This window comes from Lepidochelys olivacea (genome assembly GCF_965140295.1).
Source record: "Lepidochelys olivacea isolate rLepOli2 genome assembly, chromosome: 2".
Taxonomy (NCBI): Eukaryota; Metazoa; Chordata; order Testudines; family Cheloniidae; genus Lepidochelys; species Lepidochelys olivacea.
The window spans coordinates 214,712,334-214,736,566 of NC_140412.1; the positions used below are offsets into that span (position 1 = coordinate 214,712,334).

The following is a 24,233-nucleotide window of genomic DNA, read 5'->3' on the forward strand; positions in this document are numbered from 1 at the left end:
ACAATTACATTTCAAATCAAGTATTTTAAATAGATACTGAAGGATGAAGATGGGTCAGGTTTGACAATGAATGTCAGTATCACACTTTCTTAAGTTACTACAACAATGAATTTAAACTACCTGTAAAAATAGTTTTATAAGAAATCTTTGAACATCAATCAAAATTTGTTACACTAACAAAATGGATCATTACCAGTTCCGATATTGTCTTAGTACCACAGTTCATTCGCCTATCAAGAAAGTTGCTTTTTTAAAGTAAAGTACTTCTAAAATTAGTTTCAATAGGTTAATTTTAATGGGTTTTCCTCACTCATTATTCTCAATTGCTTAGATACAGAGATAAAAAAAATGTTTTTATTCTCTTTAAATGCAATTCTAAAGATGTCAAAACTAAACCCTACAGAAGTCAGTTAACATATGTTTATATCCATGATCTAAAATGGTATCTTGAATTTATCTAAAAGAAAAGAAACACAATAAAGGGTTGATAAGCTTAAATATTTCAGATGTTCTCTATGGTATTTTTTAACCCACACAGCAGAATGGGAAACAGTGATTCAACAGAAAAAAAAGATTTACTGTATTTCACCCTACAGGCATTCAACATACAGATGCATCATTTTAAAGAGAAAGCATGGTTTTTTTGTAAAAACAACAAAAAACACACAAGAAAGTGTTAATGTCAGAATATATGTTGGTTGTATTTTTTTGTTGTTCGGTTGGGGTTTAAAAAACAAACAAACAAAAAAAAAATACACTCAGAAAGGCAATACATTCTGGTGCCATAAAACTAACTAGAAACAGTAGACTGCAGCAATTGTTGTGATCTAACAGTTAACTATCATCTCAGAAGTGTTTACATTGCATTCAGCTACAGAATAGATATATCTATTTCCAGATAGAGAACCCAGAGGTGAAGATGGGAAACCAAAGATGACAAGCACAAACATCTCCATGTAGGAAAATTGTTTTCTTTCAGATCCTTAGCGTGCAGAAGTGCTAATTGCTAGAGAATTCATATTTTAACTGGAAAAGACATTCAGTCCTTGAGAAATTTTCCAATCAAAGAAACGCACTAGGGTTTGCACGAGAATCTTTTTGGTTCCTGTATCTATAAGTCAGCCAAACTCCCAAAATCTGCAAAAGAAGAAGATAGACACTTAGCAGTGCTTTTATCTCCCCACTCCAGGCATCTGGTTTAAAGAACAGAATATTTTCCATCGTGCCTTGATACATAAAATTTGCAAATGCAAGTTCAGGATGTGCTTGCACTGGTACTTAAGTCACAAGAAAACCCCACAAGTTCCCTTGTTACTAGTGGGAGGACATATCCTGGGAGAGATTTCATTCTAGCAACAAGGAGAAAAACCTGCATATCCAATGTGTGGGGTGTTGGCATATACTTCCCTATGACCACACCAATATCTACAATTATTGCTTACTCATTTATCTACAGTATTAACAATGTAACTGGAAAGGTGTGGCTACCATACGCACTGAAGATTAGAGACTTGGGAAACCACCAGTGCTGAAGACCACATGCCTCTTGGCAGTTTCTGTTCGCTATCCACTCTGCTTGAGTTGCTAGTCAGAAAAGCTAGACGATGTTGAATAATAATGTTAGAGATTTCTTCAGTAAAGAATTATGCTAATGTGCACTCACCTCAGTGAAACTGAAGAAGAGTCCTATGCCACCTACAAATCTCAGTACCATTCCTGAATATTCTTCTATTATAGGTGCACATGTTAAACATCGGTTATCTTTAACGCAAGCCTGTAACAGAAGAAATTACAGCTTTTAGATTATTAAAAAAAAATGTAGCACAAACATGTGAAGCTAGCCAGAGGCACCTAGTCTTTAGATGGCATAGTTTTGCCCAAGACTGGCATTTTTAATAAACTGGACTGTAAATAATACATGACTCCTATGTCATGCTTTTTAATCAGAAGATCTCAAAGTGTTTAAATGAGGTAAGTACCATAAATGAATTGATACAATTTCGGTCTTGTGTATTTGATAATGATTTTTCAAACTATACAGTATTCCTGTAAATGTGATGATATACTTAAGCTGCTAAGCAATGGCAATATGGTTGCACACTTCTCTAGAAAAGAATAAGTAACAAAAGTTATATCTCAGTGATCTACTTACAGCAGAGCAGGTTTCACTTGAATTGAAGTTTCTGAAACCACAACAGTCTAGATTCCTCTCAATATCTTCTCTAGCACTCTTTGTGTTGTTCCATCCAACCTCGAGAAGTTGTCTCTACAAGACACAAAGTTAACACATGCATCATTTAATAAATGCTACCCTTGTTTTTTGTATTTCATTGGTGTCCATGTAGTATGCATGATACTCACAGACACAGCCCCCGCCCTGATGTATTTACAGTCTAAAACAAGCAATATACATATGTCATGAATATAATGTACAAATAGCCCAAATAGCTAAAGCAAGAAAAATATCCAGTATAAGGTTCACAGTCCGTATGGATTATCTCCACACTTTTTCAGATCTGCAGCTGTACCACCAGCAAAGTGGCAACATGAATTTGAATAGGCAGCAGGTTTAAAACAAACAAAAGGAAGTACTTTTTCACACAATGCACAGCCAACCTGTGGAATGTCTTGCCAGAAGATGTTGTGAAGGCCAAAGATTATAACAGGGTTCAAAAAAGAACTAGATAAGTTTGTGGAGGATAGGTGCATCAATGGCTATTAGCCAGGATGAGCACGGATGGTGTCCCTAGCCTCCGTTTGCCAGAAGCTGGGAATGGGCAACAGGGGATGGATCACTCGATGATTACTGTTCTGATCATTCCCTCTGGGGAACCTGGCATGGGCCACTGTCAGAAGACAGGATACTGGGCTAGATCTGGTTGGTCTGACCAAATTGGCCATTCTTATGTTCAGATCTCTCATTAACCAGATTTTAGTGAAATACTGGTTTTATTGTGACCAACGCCATGCATGGCTGATCATCTAGTTGCCATGCTCTTATTCGCTCCCTGCTGCTGATGGGTCATTGAATTGTGTCAGATACTAATGCTAAAAGTTAAGAGGCACTAACTGAAGGTGCTCCATAAAATCCAGCAGTAAAACAGTAAATTTTATGGGCAAGTTTGCTGGAGCTGGGACCTAGCACAGATCCTGCTGTGGAGGAACAAGAGTAAGTTAGTCAGAAGCTGTAGTAACCGCAGCATCAAGCTGCTCAGTTGCACTGAGTTGGCTGGTGGCCCCAGGGAAGTTCCAGAAGACTGGAAGAAAGCTAATGTTTTGCCAGTTTTTAAGGAGGCTAAACAGTATGACCAAGGTAATTAAAGGTATGTCAGCCTAACATCAATCCCACACAAGATAATGGAACAGCTGATACAGGACTCTAGCATTAATTATATTACTTTCCTTTAGTTCTTTATTAATAATCAACATGGGTTTATGGCAAATAGATCCTGTCAAACTAACCTGATATCTTTTTTTGATATTACAAATTTGGATAAAGGTTATAGTGTTGATGTAATATACTTAGATGTGACATTTTGATTAACAGGGCACATATGAAATGGATTAAAAACAGGCTAACAGAGGTCTCAAAATATAACTGAACAGTGAATTGCCATGAAGTGAGTTTTTTTCCAATAATGTCCTGCATGGAGCCATTCTTGGCCCTACACTACTTAACAGTTTTATCAATGACCTGGAGGAAAAAAAACAAAAAAACAAAAAAAAACCCCAAAACACAAAAATCATCACTGAAAGTTTTCAGATGACACTAACATTGGGGCAATGATAAATAATGACGAGGACAGATTACTGTTTCAGAGTGATCTAGATCACTTGGCAAACTGGGCACAAGCAACAAATATTTTAATATGGCTAAAGTAAATGCATATATATGGGAACAAACAATGTAGGCCATACTTACAGGATGGGGAACTCTATCCTGAGAAAAAAGAAAAGGAGTACTTGTGGCACCCTAGAGACTAACCAATTTATTTGAGCATAAGCTTTCTCGATGAAGTGAGCTGTAGCTCATGAAAGCTTATGCTCAAATAAATTGGTTAGTCTCTAAGGTGCCACAAGTACTCCTTTTCTTTTTGCAAATACAGACTAACACGGATGTTACTCTGAAACCTATCCTGAGAAAGTGACTCTGAAAGAGATTTGGGGGTTGTGGTAGACAAGATGAACATGAGCTCCCAGTGTGATGCTGTGGCCAAAAGTGCTAATGTGATCTTGGGATACATAAATGGAGGAACTTCAAATAGGATTCTCGTGCAAACCCTATATTTGGCACTGGTGTGACTGCTGCTGGAATATTGTGACCCGTTCTGGTGCCCACAATTCAAGAAGGATGTTGATAAATTAGACAGGGTTCAGAGAAAAGCCACGAGAACGATTAAAGGATTTGAAAACATGCCTTATAGCGATGGACTGAAGAAGCTCAATCTATTTAGCTTAACAAAGAGAAGGCTAAGGGGTGTCTTATTTACAGTCTATAAGTACCTACATGGAGAACAAATATTTAATAATGGGCTCTTCAATCTAGCAGACAAAGGTACAACACAATCCAATGGCTGGAAGTTGAAGCTACACAAATTCAGACTAGAAATAAGGTACATTTTTAACAGTGAGAGTAATTAACCTTTGGAGCAATTTACCAAGGGTTGTGGTGGATTCTCCATCACTGAATTTTTAAATGATGACTGGATGTTTTTCTAAAAGAGATGCTCTAGGAATTATTTTGGGGAAGTTTATGGCCTATGCTAAACAGGAGGTCAAAACTAGAGGATCACAGTGGTCCCTTCTGGCCTTCGAATCTATGAATTAAAGATTAAAAGCTTTCAGAAAGGGTGGGTGCAAAGGTGAGGAAGAGAAAAAGGGAGCACCTTTCCTACTTCCACCTCACACAGAGCCATCAATTAAAGCCCTGCCACATACCCCCCTTCTCCCATGACAGCTGTCCCAGTTTTTTTTCCCCACATTAAGAGGTGTGATCACTGTCATCAGTAGCTCCAGCACAAACTATGCTTGATAACATCTTATCCATGGATGTGTAAACCTCACTAGGTTACAAAGCTTGGCTATAGAAGTGAAGCTGAATAAAGGAGGTAACCTTTAATAAATGGTACAGATTTGTGAAGTCTAACAGTTCAAACAGGATATAAACTTAAAACAAAACAAAACAAAAAAGACTGGCTCTTAGAGGCAGACTGCGGGCCCAAAGGATGGGGCTGGTTCCACGTGCCAGTGTATTACTAGATAGTCACTAAGCAGGGGGGTCAATGATCTGACTTGTGGATAGAGTGAGGAGATACACCTTAAATCAAATAGGGTTTACATGCTTAATAGACTGGATTGAATATACCTATAATAGCCATAGTTTCTGGATTATTCCATTTATTATATGGAAATGTTTTTTTCATGCGTAAGTAATTCAGTGTTAATCTAAATTTAAGATAACAGCAAAGGAAACTACTGAGTATTAGTTCAGCTTGTTCCAAATTACTGAACTTCACATCACATAACTGACATACTTGAGAACAGAAATGTAACCAGAAAGTCTAAAAGTAGTAAAGTCAAAATATAAACCACTGAAAAGGAACACTGAACTGCATCAATGACCTCCTAGGAACCTGACACCCAGCACCGATTTTGCAGCAGTCCTTAGCTTAATAAAGGATGTGAAAAAGGTCCCCATCATCCTTTATAGAGACATATAAGCAATATACTATGCATACTACAGTTTGATCAAGTTGTCAAGGCAGCAGTACATAGCTCAAATCTACCTACAAACACATCATTTTTGTTCAACTGAAAATTCAGAAGAAATTTCTTACCTGCTGATCTTTGTTCAATGCCAAACAAGCACAGGAGACGGAAAACTGGACAATGAACACTAGCAAGAGAATAATCATGTACTGAAGAAACAGTTAAGGTTACATTTTCAAAGGAATTTTAGGTAAGCAAAGCACATGCTTAACAGTTACATGCAGAGTCAAGTATGTACATAAATGGTGCTTAAGAATATAAAAGCTATTGAGCATCTAAATGGGAGGGCTTGGCCATCTTTTGGAATGTATAAGTAAGCTATAAGGAATAAGTAAGAGCTCAACCAGACAATGCTTTATGATACAAGTTTTAAAAAAAAAAATCGAGTTGCAATGCTTTGTATTTGTTTTCTATAAGTCACATGATTTTAAAGATCTAATGAAAATTCTTTATTTTCCACATATTAAAATTTTAAAAGGACTGGATCTGGGACTTTGATTCAAATACCCAATTAAAATTTTATTTTGATATTTCCTGCAACTACACAAGCTACATAAGGTTCATTCTTGCTCTACTTTAAGGCATTACCAGAACAGCCTCTTTGTGATGGAATAGCCACCTCATACTTGACAGACACTTGTCTTCCTCAATGACTCTTTAGACCACAATATTTCCCAATGCAGAGCAGATTTTACAATTAAAGGAGACTAAGTTCCAAACAAGTCTGTTTCTAAGTCAGATATTCCTTTTAACTGCAGGAGAGCCCATAGGACTTAGTTTAAACGCTTAATATTTACTAGAGCAAAGCTGTAACCACGGAAATAGAATAAATGGTGATCCTCAGGAAATATCTTTCTTGTATCAAGCATCTCCTGTATGTGTGTTCAAGTGTTTTTGGTGGTTTGATTACATCCAGGCCTGTACACAGCTGGGGAAAAAAAAAAAAAAAAAAAAGAGCTAAACTCAATTGTAAAAGTGACTTTGCAGCAAAACATGGCCATGTAGTAGTGTCACCTGGGCTTCCATACCTTTTATTCATGTGCTGCACCAGAACACGTACGTTTTCCAAGGGTTTCCTACAGGCATCTGCAGCACAGAAGCAATAGAACTTTACTGTAGCTGCAGCAGTGCCCATAAGCCCAAAAGCCTGGAATATTTGTGTCCTCTAGAATAGATGCAGTCTGCCATATATCCATTAAGAATTGGCTAAGATACAGAAGCAACCTCCTCCCCCCCCCCTTTGTCCTTCTCTCCTCATCCAGCTACAGATAGGTATGGGACTAAGCTAGACTGAATACATTTTAACTTTGCAAGGAATGCTCAGGTCCCAGCTGCCCAGAAGATCATGTGAACCCATGTCATAAATATAAAGGGAAGGGTAAACCCCTTTGAAATCCCTCCTGGCCAGGGGAAAGCTCCTCTCACCTGTAAAGGGTTAAGAAGCTAAAGGTAACCTCGCTGGCACCTGACCAAAATGACCAATGAGGAGACAAGATACTTTCAAAAGCTGGGAGGAGGGAGAGAAACAAAGGGTCTGTGTCTGTCTATATGCTGGTTTTTGCCGGGGATAGACCAGGAATGGAGTCTTAGAACTTTTAGTAAGTAATCTAGCTAGGTATGTGTTAGATTATGATTTCTTTAAATGGCTGAGAAAAGAATTGTGCTGAATAGAATAACTATTTCTGTCTGTGTATCTTTTTTGTAACTTAAGGTTTTGCCTAGAGGGGTTCTCTATGTTTTTGAATCTAATTACCCTGTAAGATATCTACCATCCTGATTTTACAGGGGGGATTTCTTTATTTCTATTTACTTCTATTTTTTATTAAAAGTCTTCTTGTAAAAAACTGAATGCTTTTTCATTGTTCTCAGATCCAAGGGTTTGGGTCTGTAGTCACCTAGGCAAATTGGTGAGGCTTTTTACCAAACCTTGTCCAGGAAGTGGGGTGCAAGGTTTTGGGAAGTATTTTGGGGGGAAGGACGCGTCCAAACAGCTCTTCCCCAGTAACCAGTATTAGTTTGGTGGTGGTAGTGGCCAGTCCAAGGACAACGGGTGGAATATTTTGTACCTTGGGGAAGTTTTGACCTAAGCTGGTAAAGATAAGCTTAGGAGAGTTTTCATGCAGGTCCCCACATCTGTACCCTAGAGTTCCGAGTGGGGGAGGAACCTTGACAACCCATAATTATGTCTGTTTTTAAAACCCACCTGTGCGGGCTAGCCACCACACAGCAATCTCTCTTGCTTGCCACACTTATACATAACGTGGAACTCATAACTGTAATATAAAGCACTAACTAATCAGGCAACTGCTCTATTTATAGGATATACAGCCTCCCGAGGGATCTTCTTGCATCCTGCATGTGCCATGCCTTTTCCTTTAAAAAAGGAAGGATTGGGGAAGAATGAGTGCAGGACAAAAAAAAAAAATCTTACCATCTCTGAAAAATTGTGTTTATTTTGATAAGGTAAAAGCTAACTGTGGAGACTAATCTGTATGGAGTCACCACCGCAATGGAAAAGCAGTAGATAAATGCTTTTCTTAGTGGTTTGAACAGATGTGCAAAAGCAGAGCTGTAAAAGGCTGAAGATCCACTGCATAATCTACGGTCCTTTATGTACTAAGGAGCGACTCCTAGAGGTTGTCTAAGGAAAAATATTCAAAATTGATAAAAAAAGATATGTTTGGAGAGAAAATAGCGAGCTCTAACTCTGCTGCAATACACTGGACAGAATGGAAAAATATTTAGCCAGAACAGGGAATGTTCATTTGCCTTTTAATGCCTATTTAATCTATTTATTTGTATTAAAGCAACAGCCAGGAACCTGACTAGAGGATCAGGACCCCGTCATGCTAGGTGCTTTACAGACAAAACAAAGAAAAGAATCCCTGCCCCAGAGAACATTTATCTGCTGACCTTGTTAACAAGACTGCAAATTTAGATCAGCAATAAATTTTGTGATGCAGAGGACCGTCTGCAATCATTCTGATCAGACAGCTGACCTAAAAGTGGGAAGTTCCATACTCCCATTGCTAATCCCAGATTCAAAGTTAGCAAGGGTTTAAATGACAGATTTTCTGTGTACAAAGCAGTTAATTTTCCAGGCAGTCTTAGTGGGTAGGCAGCACCCTTTGTTCAAACATTCTTTTTCCTTAAGTGACTCAGAGTCTCACCTTATTACAGAACCTGAACCTGCATAAAACTTACACAGGAGACAATACAGGGTCTTTCTTCTCTTGTTTTCTTAAATCTGTTTTTTAAAATGAATCATACTGAAAGGGGAAAAAAAACCCTTATTTTTAAGTATTGAAGAGGCAAGTTTTGAAAATTTGTATTTAGTTTCCTGTCGTTCATTGACAGATTTGTATACTTCTGGAAATTGAACTATTGTTTTAGCAAAATTAAAAAAGTCACTTTATTTTTCATTAGTGGACTGCACCCAGAAATCAAAGTTGGAGCTGATGAAGCTTTACCCCCCATCCAAACCCCAGAACGAAAGCGAAATACGATTATCATGATTTAATCATGGAGGGCATCACCATAAACTATTTACATAGTGCCAACAGAGCACGTTGTCAATACAGCATTAGACAAAGTCCATGCTGGGACCCCCAAGAGCCTCTCGGTGCCATCTGGCAAAGGGTTCACTGATCCGTAACAGCAACTGCTATCAGGCCTGACAAACTCACTACACTCAACACACTGCTTTCATAGTACACATCCAAAGAGGATCAAGTGCAGTATCTAATAAAAGTGTATGTCCTACTGATCATCTTTGTGAGATGTATGGGTGGGTGATATTTAAGATGTATGTATGTACTGAAATTCTATTTTAGAATCTGTGTCCCACGCAGGTCTGACAAACAGGTTTTGCCAGACAAAGATGTAGCTTCACCTGTCTGCCTTGGTTCACATATAAAGTAAGCATTGTAAGCCAACACAATGGAAGTCGGTCAACACACATCAACACAAAGATGTGAAAGCAACATGGAACCAGCACCCTAGGGCAGTGGTCTCCAAACTGAGCTGCGCGAGATCACCCCAGGGGGTGCGCAGCAGCAGCAGTGCTGCCGGGCCACACTCAGCTGTTTTTTCCTTCGGCGGCAGCTCTGCACGTCCATGGCTGGTGTTCCCCTCCAGCGGCGGGTCTTCTTCTGTCGGCAGCACGTCTGCAGCAGGTCACCCTGGGGATGCGTGAGCCTAGAAGTTTGGAGACCACTGCACTAGAGAATAAATCACAGGGGTCATCCTGACTCTAGGGACAAAAACAGTGGATTTGGGGGTGTAACAAAGCAGCAAGAGGACATGTTTTTTATCCTTCACTGAAGTACCAAAGAGAACAGGTGGATCCTAGTCATACTGATTGGCAAGGCTGAGAGATTGCTTTAGGTGAGTAACTGCTTTAGACAAAGATTCTAGCTTTTTAAAGTTAAGGTTTGACTCTAAGGATCATGTTATACTTTTTGTTTTATATGTAACCATTTCCGTTTCCACCTGTCAGCCTTACTCACTGTCTTGGGTCGTGGCTTTTGATAATAAAACTTAAGATTGTTTTTACTATAAATATATCTCAGCAATGTGAGGTTATCAAGGATCTGCTCCTGCACTGAACTGTGTGTTCCTTGGGGGACAGCAAATCTGGTCATTTCTGTGGGTGTCAAGTTAGAGGGGCTGGATGCTGCAGGGGGGTGTTTTCAGTGGTGCTTGGATACACCTATTGTTAACCTGCAAAACAGAGTCCTTCAGAGATTGTTTGTGTGGCTAATGGTGTTAGGGAGCCGACACCCAGTTAAGCACCGGCAAGTCTTCCTCTCACTGAGGCAGGAGGGTAACAAGGAGACTGTCAGTCCTGGGCACCCCGAGAAAGTGTCTTATATGCTCAATTCTAATTCAGGCTGACAAAGGACTAGATGTGAATGAAAACAAATGGAGGCTGAATGAAATAGGTGTAACCCACTTCATAGAGATCCAAAGATCCCATTGGTGCCTGAGAAATATCTTAATTTCCCTATAATAAATTCAGGGGAACCAGTTACACCAGGGCTGTCATCTAACTCCACTACAACACATTTGAGTTTACTTTAACCTAGAGTTAGAACTGTGTTATAATTAGGTCAGGGGACAAACAGGCAGTAAAAGTCTCCTGTGACTGTTATAGATGTAATGTAGATGAGTCCTTGACAGAAATAACATTCTCATCATACAAATAAAAAGGAAGCAAGAGGTTTTTAAAACAAAAACACCACACACCTACAGTGGATGAAGGGATGCATTACGGAGAACTAATTTTGGGCACAAACTGGGAAGGAGTGTTGGGGCACCTTTTTGTTCTGTGTTTGTATAGCACCGAGCACAATAGGGTTCTGGTCCACAACTAGGGATTACTCTAACACACACACACACACACAACTTGTGTTTGTAAATTTCCAATCAAAGGATACAAAGAAGAGTAACACCTGATGGTGTTTGACTGCACCGATCAATCCAACCAAAGCAATAAGGAACAGAAAGATCCCCACTGCAATTGCCACGCCAACTACTCGGAAACTAGAAATGAGGCCAAAGCCTATACCCCATGCTGCAATTCCAATCAGCAGCAGGCTGACCAGCTAGAAGGGAGGGAGGGGGAGAGAGAGAGAGAGAACAAACAAACGACAATTAGTATCTAAACAAAAAATAGTAGAGCTTGCTAGTACTCCTAGCACTAATGTTTCTTGAAATTAAAAGAGGATACTTCCTCTCCCTACCACTGAAAAAACTAAAGTCCAAAATATGAAGTTAACAATTTAAAAATTAGCTCCTGTAGAGTTCTCTTGTTCATAATGTGCAAGTGTACATTTACCTTTCAATATTGTGAATGTGAAGTCTGTTCCAACACATTCCATCCTCAGTTTAAGACCAATGTCTCATACCAGAGACACCAATATAACAATGGGGATTATAATAGAGTTGAGCATGCATCTGAAACAAGGATTAACAGCTTTATACCACAGATTGAGAAATAAATTAGAGTTCCAAATACCTTGTGAGAAATACAAGGTCTATTTAAAAAAAACAGGATATACTTGGCTCGGTTGCTACGTGAACAAGTTGGAAAAAAATACCCTACTTTCTAGACATATAGTCCAATCAGCACTACATCAGCGTTAATCTTCAACATTTTCTGAATTGTTGATGTTGGGACAATACACATTTACAGAGCTCAAATGCAAAGATGCTGTTTGCAGTATTTGACATGCTACTCTGACAGCAAAACAAACAGTCAGGAGTCTTGTCCTCACTGAACGTGCCTTTGGGAAGACAGCTTTCCTATGAAGCAAAGACGACTCTAATCATCACAGCAAATTCAAAATGCTCTCAGTAAGCGGTTTCCTTCCTTTCAAAGGACGGTATTCTGAAAATGCAGACTGTAGTTCAACTAGTTTACTGGAAATATTGTTTTATGAGCAGGAAGGCCCAGCCTTTCCTGTGTTCAATCTAACACAAAGAAAAGTGTTGGAGCCATGAAAAACTCCAGGATCTCTAGATCTGGGAGGGGATATGAAGGAGGGAAGTAGACCACAAATAATCAGAGCTCGGAACAAACTATGAAAGGAGCTGGGGGGAAAAAAAAAAAGGGTCTCACGTTTTAAAAAAAGAGATTGAAAACTGGAAGTGTTCTCAGTTTCTAAAACCTGGTCTTGCCGGTAATTCACAGTTTTGTAATTAAGTGCAGCTGTAAGTATTTTGCCTAGTACAACTATTTGATTTTACTAATCACATAAATGCAATCTGAATGCTACATGTGGCTTTCAATTTTCATTTAAACAAATTTACAGCAAGACATCTTCATGCTCCCTCCCTAAACCCAAACAAAAGATTTCTAACTCATCTTCAGTTCCAACATAGTTACCCAGGGCCATTTTTAAAAGGTATGTATTCAGAAGTCCCACTATGGAAGTTCAAAAAAAAAAAAAAAATCACATAGGCCCCGAAATACCATTTTTGACATATATAAATCCATTATGCCACTAAGGGCTTGTCTACAGGGGGCATAAGGGAAAATTAATCCAAACTAATTAAGGTATGAATTTGAAATGGATTAGTTAAACTGCCTTAAACTCCTGTATTAACACCCTCATTGAGAATTAAAATGGCCTTCATTTAGTTTAGTTTAATTCACTTCCAAAATGAATTAAGAAAAGCCAAATTAAGGCCACTTTAACTCTGAAAAACAGCATCCACATGGGGATTTAATGCTGTTTAACTAATCTGGTGTCTTGGATTTTTACTTTTACTGAACTAGGCTTAGGATAAAACTAGGTAAGCAAGACTCTGAATGACACTGGCAAACTGCCCAGTATCTCTCAAGGCCTTTTTCTGTGGAGGTAGGGAATTTGTTTTGTATTGATTTTCATAAAGAAAGACAATAAAAAGTTCAAAAAGGTAAAGATACACCTTGCATAAGTCTCTGAATATCACATGCTTCATGGGATCTCCCAAACTATTATGCAATTTTCTAATAGGTCTAAGCTGCAAGACCAGACAATGTTACATAGACGTGTTGGGGGTGGGGGATATCAGTAATAAACTACGAAAAGACATACATGAGTAGGGAAAGGAGGGAGGAACAGGATGGGGGGAGGGAGGAAGGGAGGGAAAAAGAGGGGGTATTAGGTGGAATAGAGGTCTGGCATTCTGTAAGCCATCAACATTTTTTTAATCCAAGTTTATCTAGAAACAGGGTCCAAATTTCTTTGAAATCATAATTTAAAGCAACCTGTAAGAGAATTTGCCAATTTAGTAATATTACTTGTACAAAGGATGAAAACCCAGCTGTACTGAAGTCAATGGAAGTTTTGCCACTGACTTCAGTGGAGCCAGGATTTATTACAAGATATGCTACCTCACTAGTAATATGCAGCAGGTAATTCTCAAGCTATACATCAAATAATGAGAGAAGAAAATGAAATATAATGTACTCAACTTTGGAACAAATTCAATCAGGAAGGATCATTTACTATACAGCATATCTGGTTGGGTCATAAGAGGAAGCCACTGTTCTCCTCAATTTAAAACGTTCAACTGTGAGTATATTCTTCAAGTACCATCAAATGTATCTTTACTTTTGATGGCAGTGTATTAAGATACACACTATCACAAATACCCAAACAATTAAAAAATATAGTATAGAGTAAGTGGGTCTATTTTTAGTTTATTTCCATTTGGAGTAACTGCAAGGAACCACAGACTGTGACTGTAGTAATAAGTACAAGTGGAATGTGGTAAAGTCCAGTTTACTCAAGTGGGCAGCATTCATACGTAAGCAGAAACTTTCCAGAATGAAGGATAGCTTGTGGCACTCCTCTTAGAACAGGCTAGTGCAATCAGGCTCTCATTCTCCCCTACTCAAATCCTTGGTGTCTCTGAAGAGAGCAAACAAAGATGCCTTCGGAAAGTCTGGTGGTGATGATTAAGGCTACAGTTTGGTCAAGGAAATTGTGGAATCCGTGACTTCAGCCCGCAGCAGCTGGGAGCTGGTAGTCCCACCTCCCATGGTGGTCAGGAGCTGGGGGTCCCCCTACAGCTCCCCAGCCAACACGGGCTGTGGAGGGGAAGGGCAGGGGCAAATCTCTTAGAGCTCCCCAGCTGCCACGGGCAGAGGTCCCTACCAGCTCCCAGCCTCGGGGAAGGGGCCACAGCTCCCAGGCACAGCAGGATGCTCGACCCTCCTACCTCCCTGTTTTGTCATGGACATTTTTAGTAAAAGTCTGGGACAGGTCATGGCTTCCGTGAATTTTTGTTAATTGCCCATGACCTGTCCGTGACTTTTACTAAAAAAGTCCATGACAAAAATTGTAGCCTTAGTGATGATTGCTTGTTCAACTAAAAACTGGACAGAGACTAAATGCATTTCAGAAACATTTATCAGATGACAACTTTCAGTCATTAACAACCTATACTGCTGCAGCTGCATGGTCTCCTGTGTAGCTGCTCTACACTGGCAGGAGAGAGCTCTTCTGCCGCCATAATCAAACCACACTCAATAAGCCTGTCTGTCTGTTGTCTGTCGCCAACATAACGCTGTCTGCACTGGGGTGTGTGTGTGTGTGTTCGTTCCCCCCACCAGCCCAGAACTGAAGCATGTAACTTGCCTTCATGGGGCCCTGGATAATTGCCCTGCTTGTCAGCCCCGAATGCCTGCCCTGCACTTGCGACCCCCCTAAACCTATCCTGCAACCCCCCAGGTTGAGAAACGCTGATCTAGGTGAGTTGAGTACACGCTGGAAGGCATGTTGAGTACTGCCAGGGGTATGCGTACCCCTAGTTGAGAACCACTGCTATAGATATATCAATGTCTATTAGAAAGTGTAAGGAGCCTGGAATGTGTTTTCTGTTCCTCTGCATTTAATCCGAGATCTCAAATTCATAGGCCACTCTTGCATCATATGGAAATTAAGGCTAAATGAATTCAGTTCTTTAGCTAGCTGTGATTAAAACTCCTATCAGCCCCTGCCTACCTCCTTCCTCCTGCACAGCTAAGGGGAAACGGTCCTGCCTGCCTCCTGAACCAGGAACTGGCTGAATTATGTTTGGAAGCAGCAGCAATTGAGAAGCTGAAGCAGTAATCAGATGACAAGAAGGGAGCTGGAGTAGAAGTGAACTTGGAGAAGGAACCACTTGTGCATGGAACAGACGGACACTGCCAGACATTACAGATTGTCGGTCCGTGTGGGCCTTATAGGGGAGCAGCAGCTGAGCAGGGAACCAGTGCAGAGGTGCCCAAATGAAAGTATGGCCTGGAAACCTGCAAGCACCTATCGGCTTGGAACAGAGACTGGACTGGAAAGGGCACCCTGGACACTAGGCCTGGAGAGCCCTAACTCTTGAGTGGACTGCTCCAGGGACCCAAACAAGAATCGCTTTTGCTCACTTTGAACTGTAACTTCTTAAGCCTTTGTACCAAAGATATCTGCTACCTCTTTTTCCTGCCAGTCCTAGCTAAACGCCTTTTCCCTTGGCCCAGTAACCACTCAGACACATGGCTAGCACCCACAAGACCTACACCTGAAGCACCTACAGCAGTGGTCCCTAGACTTTTGAGGGCAGTGCCCCCCCCCCACCGAGCTGGGAGCAGCTGGGGGGGGGGGAGGGGAGAGAAGATGTGGCCAGGGTAAGGGGGCTAGGGCCGGAAGTGGGGCCAGTATCCGAGCCGCAGCCAGGAGCAGGATCGGAGTCACAACTGGGATGTGATGGGGGCTGGCAGCCGGGGCTGTGTGCAGCTCCACTCCGGGGCTAGCCCCAGCCCCAGGCGGAACAAGCAGTGTCACAGTCATGCTCCCAGCCGGGTGCAGAGCCGTACCGAGCCGGGGCCATACCGAGCCGGGGCCGGGGCTGAATCAGAGCTCGGGGGGAGGAGGGGCTGGGTGGCACTCTTCCCCCATGGGGCTGCCCTGAACCCACTGTGCCCCCCAAAGGCCCCACCCTACCTTCATAGGGGGGCACGACCCACACTTTGGGGTCCTCTGACCTACAGTATGTACCTTCAAGTGACAGCACACCTGGCATGCTACTGGCACTGTAGGGGTTTGGGGTATTGCCCCAACTTTCTGTCCCATTTATATAGTAGCCCACCTGTAATGTTGACTTTAGCTAAGATTTTCTCCAATATCACTCTCCATTAAAGTTTGTGTGTGTACTGAAGCAGCTATAATGAAAGGACTGGTTGACTCACGGCGATTGGTAACAGGCAATTTCACCTGTAGGTCACTGGTTTAACTAAAGGAGTGATCAAAGCCTAGTTACTAAACAACCTTGTGACGTGACAGGAAATATATGTGAAAGGAGAGAGGAATGCTGCAAGTCAGAAAAGTGGGTTGTGCCGTTGGCATGACAGTCCAGCTGAACTATGTACAATACTCGCTAGTTCAGAGCAAGTTGGGTTTGCTGCTTTTAACTGAAAGAATAATCCCCTTTTCAGAGGAATTGTAACAAAAATGCCTCTGATGTTTAAATCATGTTTTGTATACAGGTGTCAGAGGATCATTTATTTTTTGCAACTGTTAGAAAATCTAGGTGCCTGTATTTTCGTCTTTGTTGGTTTTCTGTGCCAATTTGAGACACTTGGTACCATATTTTCAAAACAGCTGAGGACCCAGTCCTCATGTTCTTTTCCACAGCAGGAATTGGAGGGTGTGGCAGCATAAAGGCAGCTTTAAGCCACCTTTGTGCCTCCTATATTCTGAGCCTTGCTAGGAGCCAGCCTAAGGGCTGCTCTAAATTGTGCTGATTTGTAAAAGCTGTCTAGGGACAATTATGCTGGTTTAAAAGAGCCAGACTATAGTGCACTCCACGCCCCTCCCTCCTACTCTTGATTTTTCCCCTGTAGCTGGACTGGCAGCTATACACCAATCACTTCCTTTCACTGAGGAGATTTCTTGGAGACCTGTTTCCTCCCTCTTTATATCATCAGAAAGGAGGTGGATAGTGCAGCAGAAATCTGGCCCAGGTGTATCTTAGACTCCACTCCCAAATATCGAGGCACACAAAATTAGTGAACCCTTTTGATATTTTGACCTTAAGTTTATTAACCAAATGACTGTTTGGTTACAACTAGTCACCTTTTGTGACTCAAATCTTCAAACTCTCATCAAAAGTACAGTGCTGCACAAAATGTAGAAAAATATATAGCAGCCATAGGCAAGCAAACCGTCACAAACCTACGCCCATCTGCTAAACCAAAGCCAAAGGTCAAAGTCTTGTTTTGACCACCTCTTGTTTCATCCAAGTGTTTGGAGATTCCTCAAGAAAGACAACTCTGGCAGCGTTGCCTATATAATCATGGTTTTGGCTTATTAGAAATCCTACATCATTTCCATACCAAAAGAGATAAAACAGGGAGTGCAGGCTGCTGGCAAATCCTAATAACGCCACAATTCTCGTAACAGCTCCTCATGGTACCCCAGACCTGTATGTGGGGTCATAGTGAGTTTAACACTAGCAGTTTACTACACATTTAAATTAAAAAAACAAAACAAAAGCCAATGGAGGTTTACTTTTTACCTGCTTGAGCAGACTTTCTACCACACAGTAAAGTCTGATCTCATGTTCTCGCATCTCTATAGCTAAATACAGACACCGTGCTCTGCTTAAGCTATTTGCATGAGCTATTGCCAGTCAATATGGAACCCGAAATATCAGAAGTTGCCGAGCTCCCCACCAGTATCTGACAATTATATAGGAAGTGGAATTGACATTAAACCTTGTAATAGACTGATGTATGGTAAATCCAAGTACATTTCCAGATTTGTCACATGACTCTTAGAAATATTCCTAGGCCCTCTGTAGCCAATGTTATGCACTATCAAATGTGCACAAAGAAACTGGTGACAAGAGCATGCAATGGATCAATATGATTTAGTTTAGGTTAACAAGAATATTTACTAAATATTTAGAAACAGCTTCTGTATCATCATTTTGTATAGACATAAAAACTGAGTCCATCTTATAAAGCTACCTTCAAAGTTACCTTGGGTGGAGAAGGTGTTCGATATGGGGGAAAACAGTATATCTACGAATATCAAAGAGATAAGATGAGGTAGGGTTCTTCAGTACAAGCAGTTGCTGTGTAAACCTCCCCTTACTGTCTTGGCACTGCACACCCAAACTTTTTAATTAAAGACATTAAAAACTCTTGAGTGGAGATGCCAACCATAACAAGTAGTGTGGTCACTTAGTAGCTGCTTATCTACATCACAGGTTGAGAAATTCATTTTCATATTAACTCAAATGGAAATTTGCTCTGTTCTCCTACAGACTATGAACTAACCTATTACCCCATACGAACTTGTCCCATCCTGGCACAAAGTTAGAGTAGTCCTCTGGTTGCTCTTATTCCTGACTGCACATGATTCCAAGAAGCCATTGAAACAGTGAGAAATCACTGGGAAATAGGTACACCTGCCCCTGTTTACCCTGGGAAAACCCACTGTGCCAAGGGTAAGGATGGGGTGGCAAAGAAACTGACATGGTGGCTCTTCTTGGCTACACTAGGATCTCCAATAGAGGGAATCCTTGAAAAGAGGACAGATTCACTAGCTTTGCATTGGAAGATATTTTTCCCATGATGGAGTCCACCCGCACTTGGCTAATGCTTTGCTATTAGCCATGTTCCTTGTTGTCAATAGCCAGGCTGGCAAAGGGTTGTCTTCTCAATATGAGAATTTCTGTCCTCATCCAAGATCTTTTATGAAATTCAGAGCAAATTTTATTTTCAGGTTATATTGGGAGATGGGGAAAGGGAACCTGTTGAAAAACAGAAAAAGGACGTAGCATTAATCCAGTAATTATAACAGCTGTAGTTACTATAATCCATCAGCACAACAGGCAGTGTTATAGAAATATGGAGCATGACATGACAAAGCATGACATAATTTCAAAGTAATACTAAAGTATAAGACAGTTTTACATACCCTCAGTAGATAAACGTGAGCTCAGTTACAAACCACTATCAGATATTTGGTATTTTCCATTGATTAAACAAACAAGGTGCAGTTACATCATGAACTCTGTACTAGCTAAAATTACATACCTTTAACTGGAAAAAAAATGAAGCCACATCTACAGTAAATATTTATGTAATTTAAGTAAACATTCAATAATTTAAAAAAAAAATCCAAGTTGCAATATTGAAAGTTTTAAAAAAATTTCAAAGTTAGGTCTCTACAGTTCCTGCAGCAACAGAAATTTAACTCTTTACGCTGTTGCTCAGAGGATACAAGACAAGTGGTTTTTGGTGGGAGGGTTGTCAGCAGGTCTTTAGTTAAATTAATCCTCACAGCAGAGCTACCTATTTAGGTTTTGATAGTTAACTGCAACTTCAATATTCCCCTTCCGATAAACTGATTAAACAAAATATTAACTGCCAGCACTTAATCACAGTCATTAAAGAGGAACTATCTACTTAAAGAAAATCCTGTCTCATTTATGTAAGCTAATATTAGTGCAATTACCAACTGAAAGTTTAGCAGCATATTTTTCTTAATATATAATGTTATACACAAACCACATACATTTCTATTTGACAATACTTTGCAGACAGTCATTTTACCCTCTGGAATAGCAACAGGCGAAAAACCGTGTTTTAAAAAAATGTAACTGCAAAACCTCAAAAATCGGCACGGATGTGAAATTACATATTTTTTCTCCTAATTGACTAGATTTCAAATTGATGTTCCTTAAATACTGGGAAAATTGTTTTGTAAGTCTTCAGTCAAGAAAAAGCACTTAAAGTATGTGAGTAATCCCACAGGCTTCAGTGCAACTACTCACATTCAATTGACTGTATGCGGGCAGATTAGATTCCCTGTTCCCACACTGAATCCCAGTGTGGTGAGTGAGGCTCTGCATGGGCAGTCACAAATTGCAGGACCAGGACTTAAGCACATTTGAAGCAGACCTCCAACAATTAAGTGGAGGAGAGAATAAGTTATCAGCAAAACGTACTCGAAAAAGAAGAAAGTAATTAGCTCACTGAAGGCAGAAACATTTTAGACTTTTTGCAAGGTGTCAACAAAACAATACAAAAAAAACCCCACCACACCCATTTCATTCACGGATTCGTTCAGACAATTTACAGCAATGAACTTATCATACTCAACAGAAGTAACTTTTCACTATTGTACCTGTAAAGTCAGTGCCAATAGTGACTTGTAATATCCTGCTTGGTTGTTTTGAAAATTAAGATATTATTTTAAAGTAACAGAATATGAAATATAAGCTTTTAGAGGCTACCGTGAGAACCTGCAATTCCCAGGATAAATTAGCTACTACTATGGAATATAAAAAGACACCTCACATACTAAGCTATATTGTCCCAATTCCAGACACAGAAATTGTTCAAGAGATGCCATCAACCAACTCATGTCAGAAAGAAATTTTTTTAGTCATGTTACTCACTCATTGGATTATTTGAAGAGGATCCATTTTTTTAAAATACAGTTTGTTTTTATTCATGCTTTGGTTGCTTTCTGCATTTCTTCCTACTTAGGGTATGTCTACACTACGGAATAAGGTCGAATTTATAGAAGTCGGTTTTTTAGAAATCGGTTTTATATATTTGAGTGTGTGTGTCCCCACAGAAAATGCTCTAAGTGCATTAAGTGCATTAACTCGGCGGAGCGCTTCCACAGTACCGAGGCTAGAGTCGACTTCCGGAGCGTTGCACTGTGGGTAGCTATCCCACAGTTCCCGCAGTCTCCACTGCGGATTCTGGGTTGAGATCCCAATGCCTGATGTCGGGCTAAAACATTGTCGCGGGTGGTTCTGGGTACATATCGTCAGGCCCCCGTTCCCTCCCTCCCTCCGTGAAAGCAAGGACAGACAATCGTTTCGCGCCTTTTTTCCTGAGTTACCTGTGCAGACGCCATACCACGGCAAGCATGGAGCCCGCTCAGGTAACCGTCACCCTATGTCTCCTGGGTGCTGGCAGACGCGGTACAGCTTTGCTGCACAGTAGCAGCAACCCATTGCCTTCTGGCAGCAGACGATGCAATACGATTGGTAGTCGTCCTCGTCGTGTCCGAGGTGCTCCTGGCCACGTCGGCTGGGAGCGCCTGGGCAGACATGGGCGCAGGGACTAAATTTGGAATGACTTGACCAGGTCATTCTCTTTAGTCCTGCAGTCAGTCCTATTGAACCGTCTTATGGTGAGCGGGCAGGCGATACGGACTGCTAGCAGTCGTACTGTACCATCTTCTGCCAGGCAGGCAAGAGATGAGGATTGCTAGTAGTTGTATTGTACCATCTTATGCCAGGCAGGCAAGAGATGAGGATGGCTAGCAGTCGTACTGTACCATCTTCTGCCGAGCAGCCATGAGATGTGGATGGCATGCAGTCCTTCTGCACCGTCTGCTGCCAGCCAAAGATGTAAAAGATAGATGGAGTGGGTCAAAACAAGAAATAGACCAGATTTGTTTTGTACTCATTTGCCTCCTCCCCTGTCTAGGGGACTCATTCCTCTAGGTCACACTGCAGTCACTCACAGAGAAGGTGCAGCGAGGTAAATCTAGCCATGTATCAATCAGAGGCCAGGCTAACCTCCTTGTTCCAATAAGAACGATAACTTAGGTGCACCATTTCTTATTGGAACCCTCCGTGAAGTCCTGCCTGCAATACTCCTTGATGTAAAGACACCCACGTTGTTGATTTTTAGCTCCCTGAAGCCAACCCTGTAAGCCGTGTCGTCAGTCGCCCCTCCCTCTGTCAGAGCAACGGCAGACAATCGTTCCGCGCCTTTTTTCTGTGCGGACGCCATACCAAGACAAGCATGGAGGCCGCTCAGCTCACTTTGGCAATTAGGAGCACATTAAACACCACACGCATTATCCAGCAGTATATGAAGCACCAGAACCTGGCAAAGCGATACCGGGCGAGGAGGCGACGTCAGCGCGGTCACGTGAGTGATCAGGACATGGACACACATTTCTCTGAAAGCATGGGCCCTGCCAATGCATGCATCATGGTGCTAATGGGGCAGGTTCATGCTGTGGAACGCCAATTCTGGGCTCGGGAAACAAGCACAGACTGGTGGGACCGCATAGTGTTGCAGGTCTGGGACGATTCCCAGTGGCTGCGAAACTTTCGCATGCGTAAGGGCACTTTCATGGAACTTTGTGACTTGCTTTCCCCTGCCCTGAGGCGCATGAATACCAAGATGAGAGCAGCCCTCACAGTTGAGAAGCAAGTGGCGATAGCCCTGTGAAAGCTTGCAACGCCAGACAGCTACCAGTCAGTTGGGAATCAATTTGGAGTGGGCAAATCTACTGTGGGGGCTGCTGTGATGCAAGTAGCCCACGCAATCAAAGATCTGCTGATATCAAGGGTAGTGACCCTGGGAAATGTGCAGGTCATAGTGGATGGCTTTGCTGCAATGGGATTCCCTAACTGTGGTGGGGCTATAGACGGAACCCATATCCCTATCTTGGCACCGGAGCACCAAGCCGCCGAGTACATAAACCGCAAGGGGTACTTTTCAATAGTGCTGCGAGCTCTGGTGGATCACAAGGGACGTTTCACCATCATCAACGTGGGATGGCCGGGAAAGGTGCATGATGCTCGCGTCTTCAGGAACTCTGGTCTGTTTCAAAAGCTGCAGGAAGGGACTTTATTCCCAGACCAGAAAATAACTGTTGGGGATGTTGAAATGCCTATATGTATCCTTGGGGACCCAGCCTACCCCTTAATGCCATGGCTCATGAAGCCGTACACAGGCAGCCTGGACAGTAGTCAGGAGCTGTTCAACTACAGGCTGAGCAAGTGCAGAATGGTGGTAGAATGTGCATTTGGACGTTTAAAGGCGCGCTGGCGCAGTTTACTGACTCGCTTAGACCTCAGCGAAACCAATATTCCCACTGTTATTACTGCTTGCTGTGTGCTCCACAATATCTGTGAGAGTAAGGGGGAGACGTTTATGGCGGGGTGGGAGGTTGAGGCAAATCGCCTGGCTGCTGGTTACGCGCAGCCAGACACCAGGGCGGTTAGAAGAGCACAGGAGGGCGCGGTACGCATCAGAGAAGCTTTGAAAACCAGTTTCATGACTGGCCAGGCTAAGGTGTGAAAGTTCTGTTTGTTTCTCCTTGATGAAACCCCCCGCCCCTTGGTTCACTCTACTTCCCTGTAAGCTAACCACCCGCCCCTCCTCCCTTCAATCACCGCTTGCAGAGGCAATAAAGTCATTCTTGCTTCACATTCATGCATTCTTTATTCATTCATCACACAAATAGGGGGATGACTACCAAGGTAGCCCAGGAGGGGTGGTGGAGGAGGGAAGGAAAATGCCGCACAGCACTTTAAGCACAGCACTTTGAAAGTTTACAACTTTAAAATGTATTGAATGACAGCCTTCTTTTTTTTGGGCAATCCTCTGTGGTGGAGTGGCTGGTTGGCCGGAGGCCCCCCCACCGCGTTCTTGGGCGTCTGGGTGTGGAGGCTATGGAACTTGGGGAGGAGGGCGGTTGGTTACAGAGGGGCAGCAGTGGCAGTCTGTGCTCCAGCTGCCTTTGCTGCAGCTCAACCATACACTGGAGCATACTGGTTTGGTCCTGCAGCAGCCTCAGCATTGAGTCCTGCCTCCTCTCATCACGCTGCCGCCACTTACTCTCTTCAGCCCGCCACCTCTCCTCCCGGTCATTTTGTGCTTTCCTGCACTCTGACATTATTTGCCTCCACGCATTCGTCTGTGCTCTGTCAGTGTGGGAGGACAGCATGAGCTCGGAGAACATTTCACCGGGAGTGCGTTTTTTTTTTCTTTCTAAGCTTCACTAACCTCTGGGAAGGAGAAGATCCTGTGATCATTGAAACACATGCAGCTGGTGGAGAAAAAAAAAAAAGGGACAGCGGTATTTAAAAAGACACATTTTATAAAACAGTGGCTACACTCTTTCAGGGTAAACCTTGCTGTTAACATTACATACATAGCACATGTGCTT

General features: G+C 41.8%; 1 protein-coding gene across 1 annotated transcript in view; it reads right to left on the reverse strand.

The window, feature by feature from the left end:
- Positions 1-431: 431 nt before the first annotated feature.
- The window catches only part of TSPAN13 (tetraspanin 13), a 28,279-nt gene continuing 4,477 nt past the window's right edge, over positions 432-24,233 (reverse strand). Inside the window, exons 2-6 of the mRNA XM_084619888.1 lie at positions 11,208-11,375; positions 5,838-5,918; positions 2,153-2,266; positions 1,664-1,774; positions 432-1,137 (exon numbers count right to left, since the gene is read on the reverse strand). Of these exons, the coding sequence (XP_084476014.1) occupies positions 1,063-1,137; positions 1,664-1,774; positions 2,153-2,266; positions 5,838-5,918; positions 11,208-11,375 (549 nt within the window). The 3' untranslated portion in view covers positions 432-1,062. The remainder of the gene's footprint in view (positions 1,138-1,663; positions 1,775-2,152; positions 2,267-5,837; positions 5,919-11,207; positions 11,376-24,233) is intronic.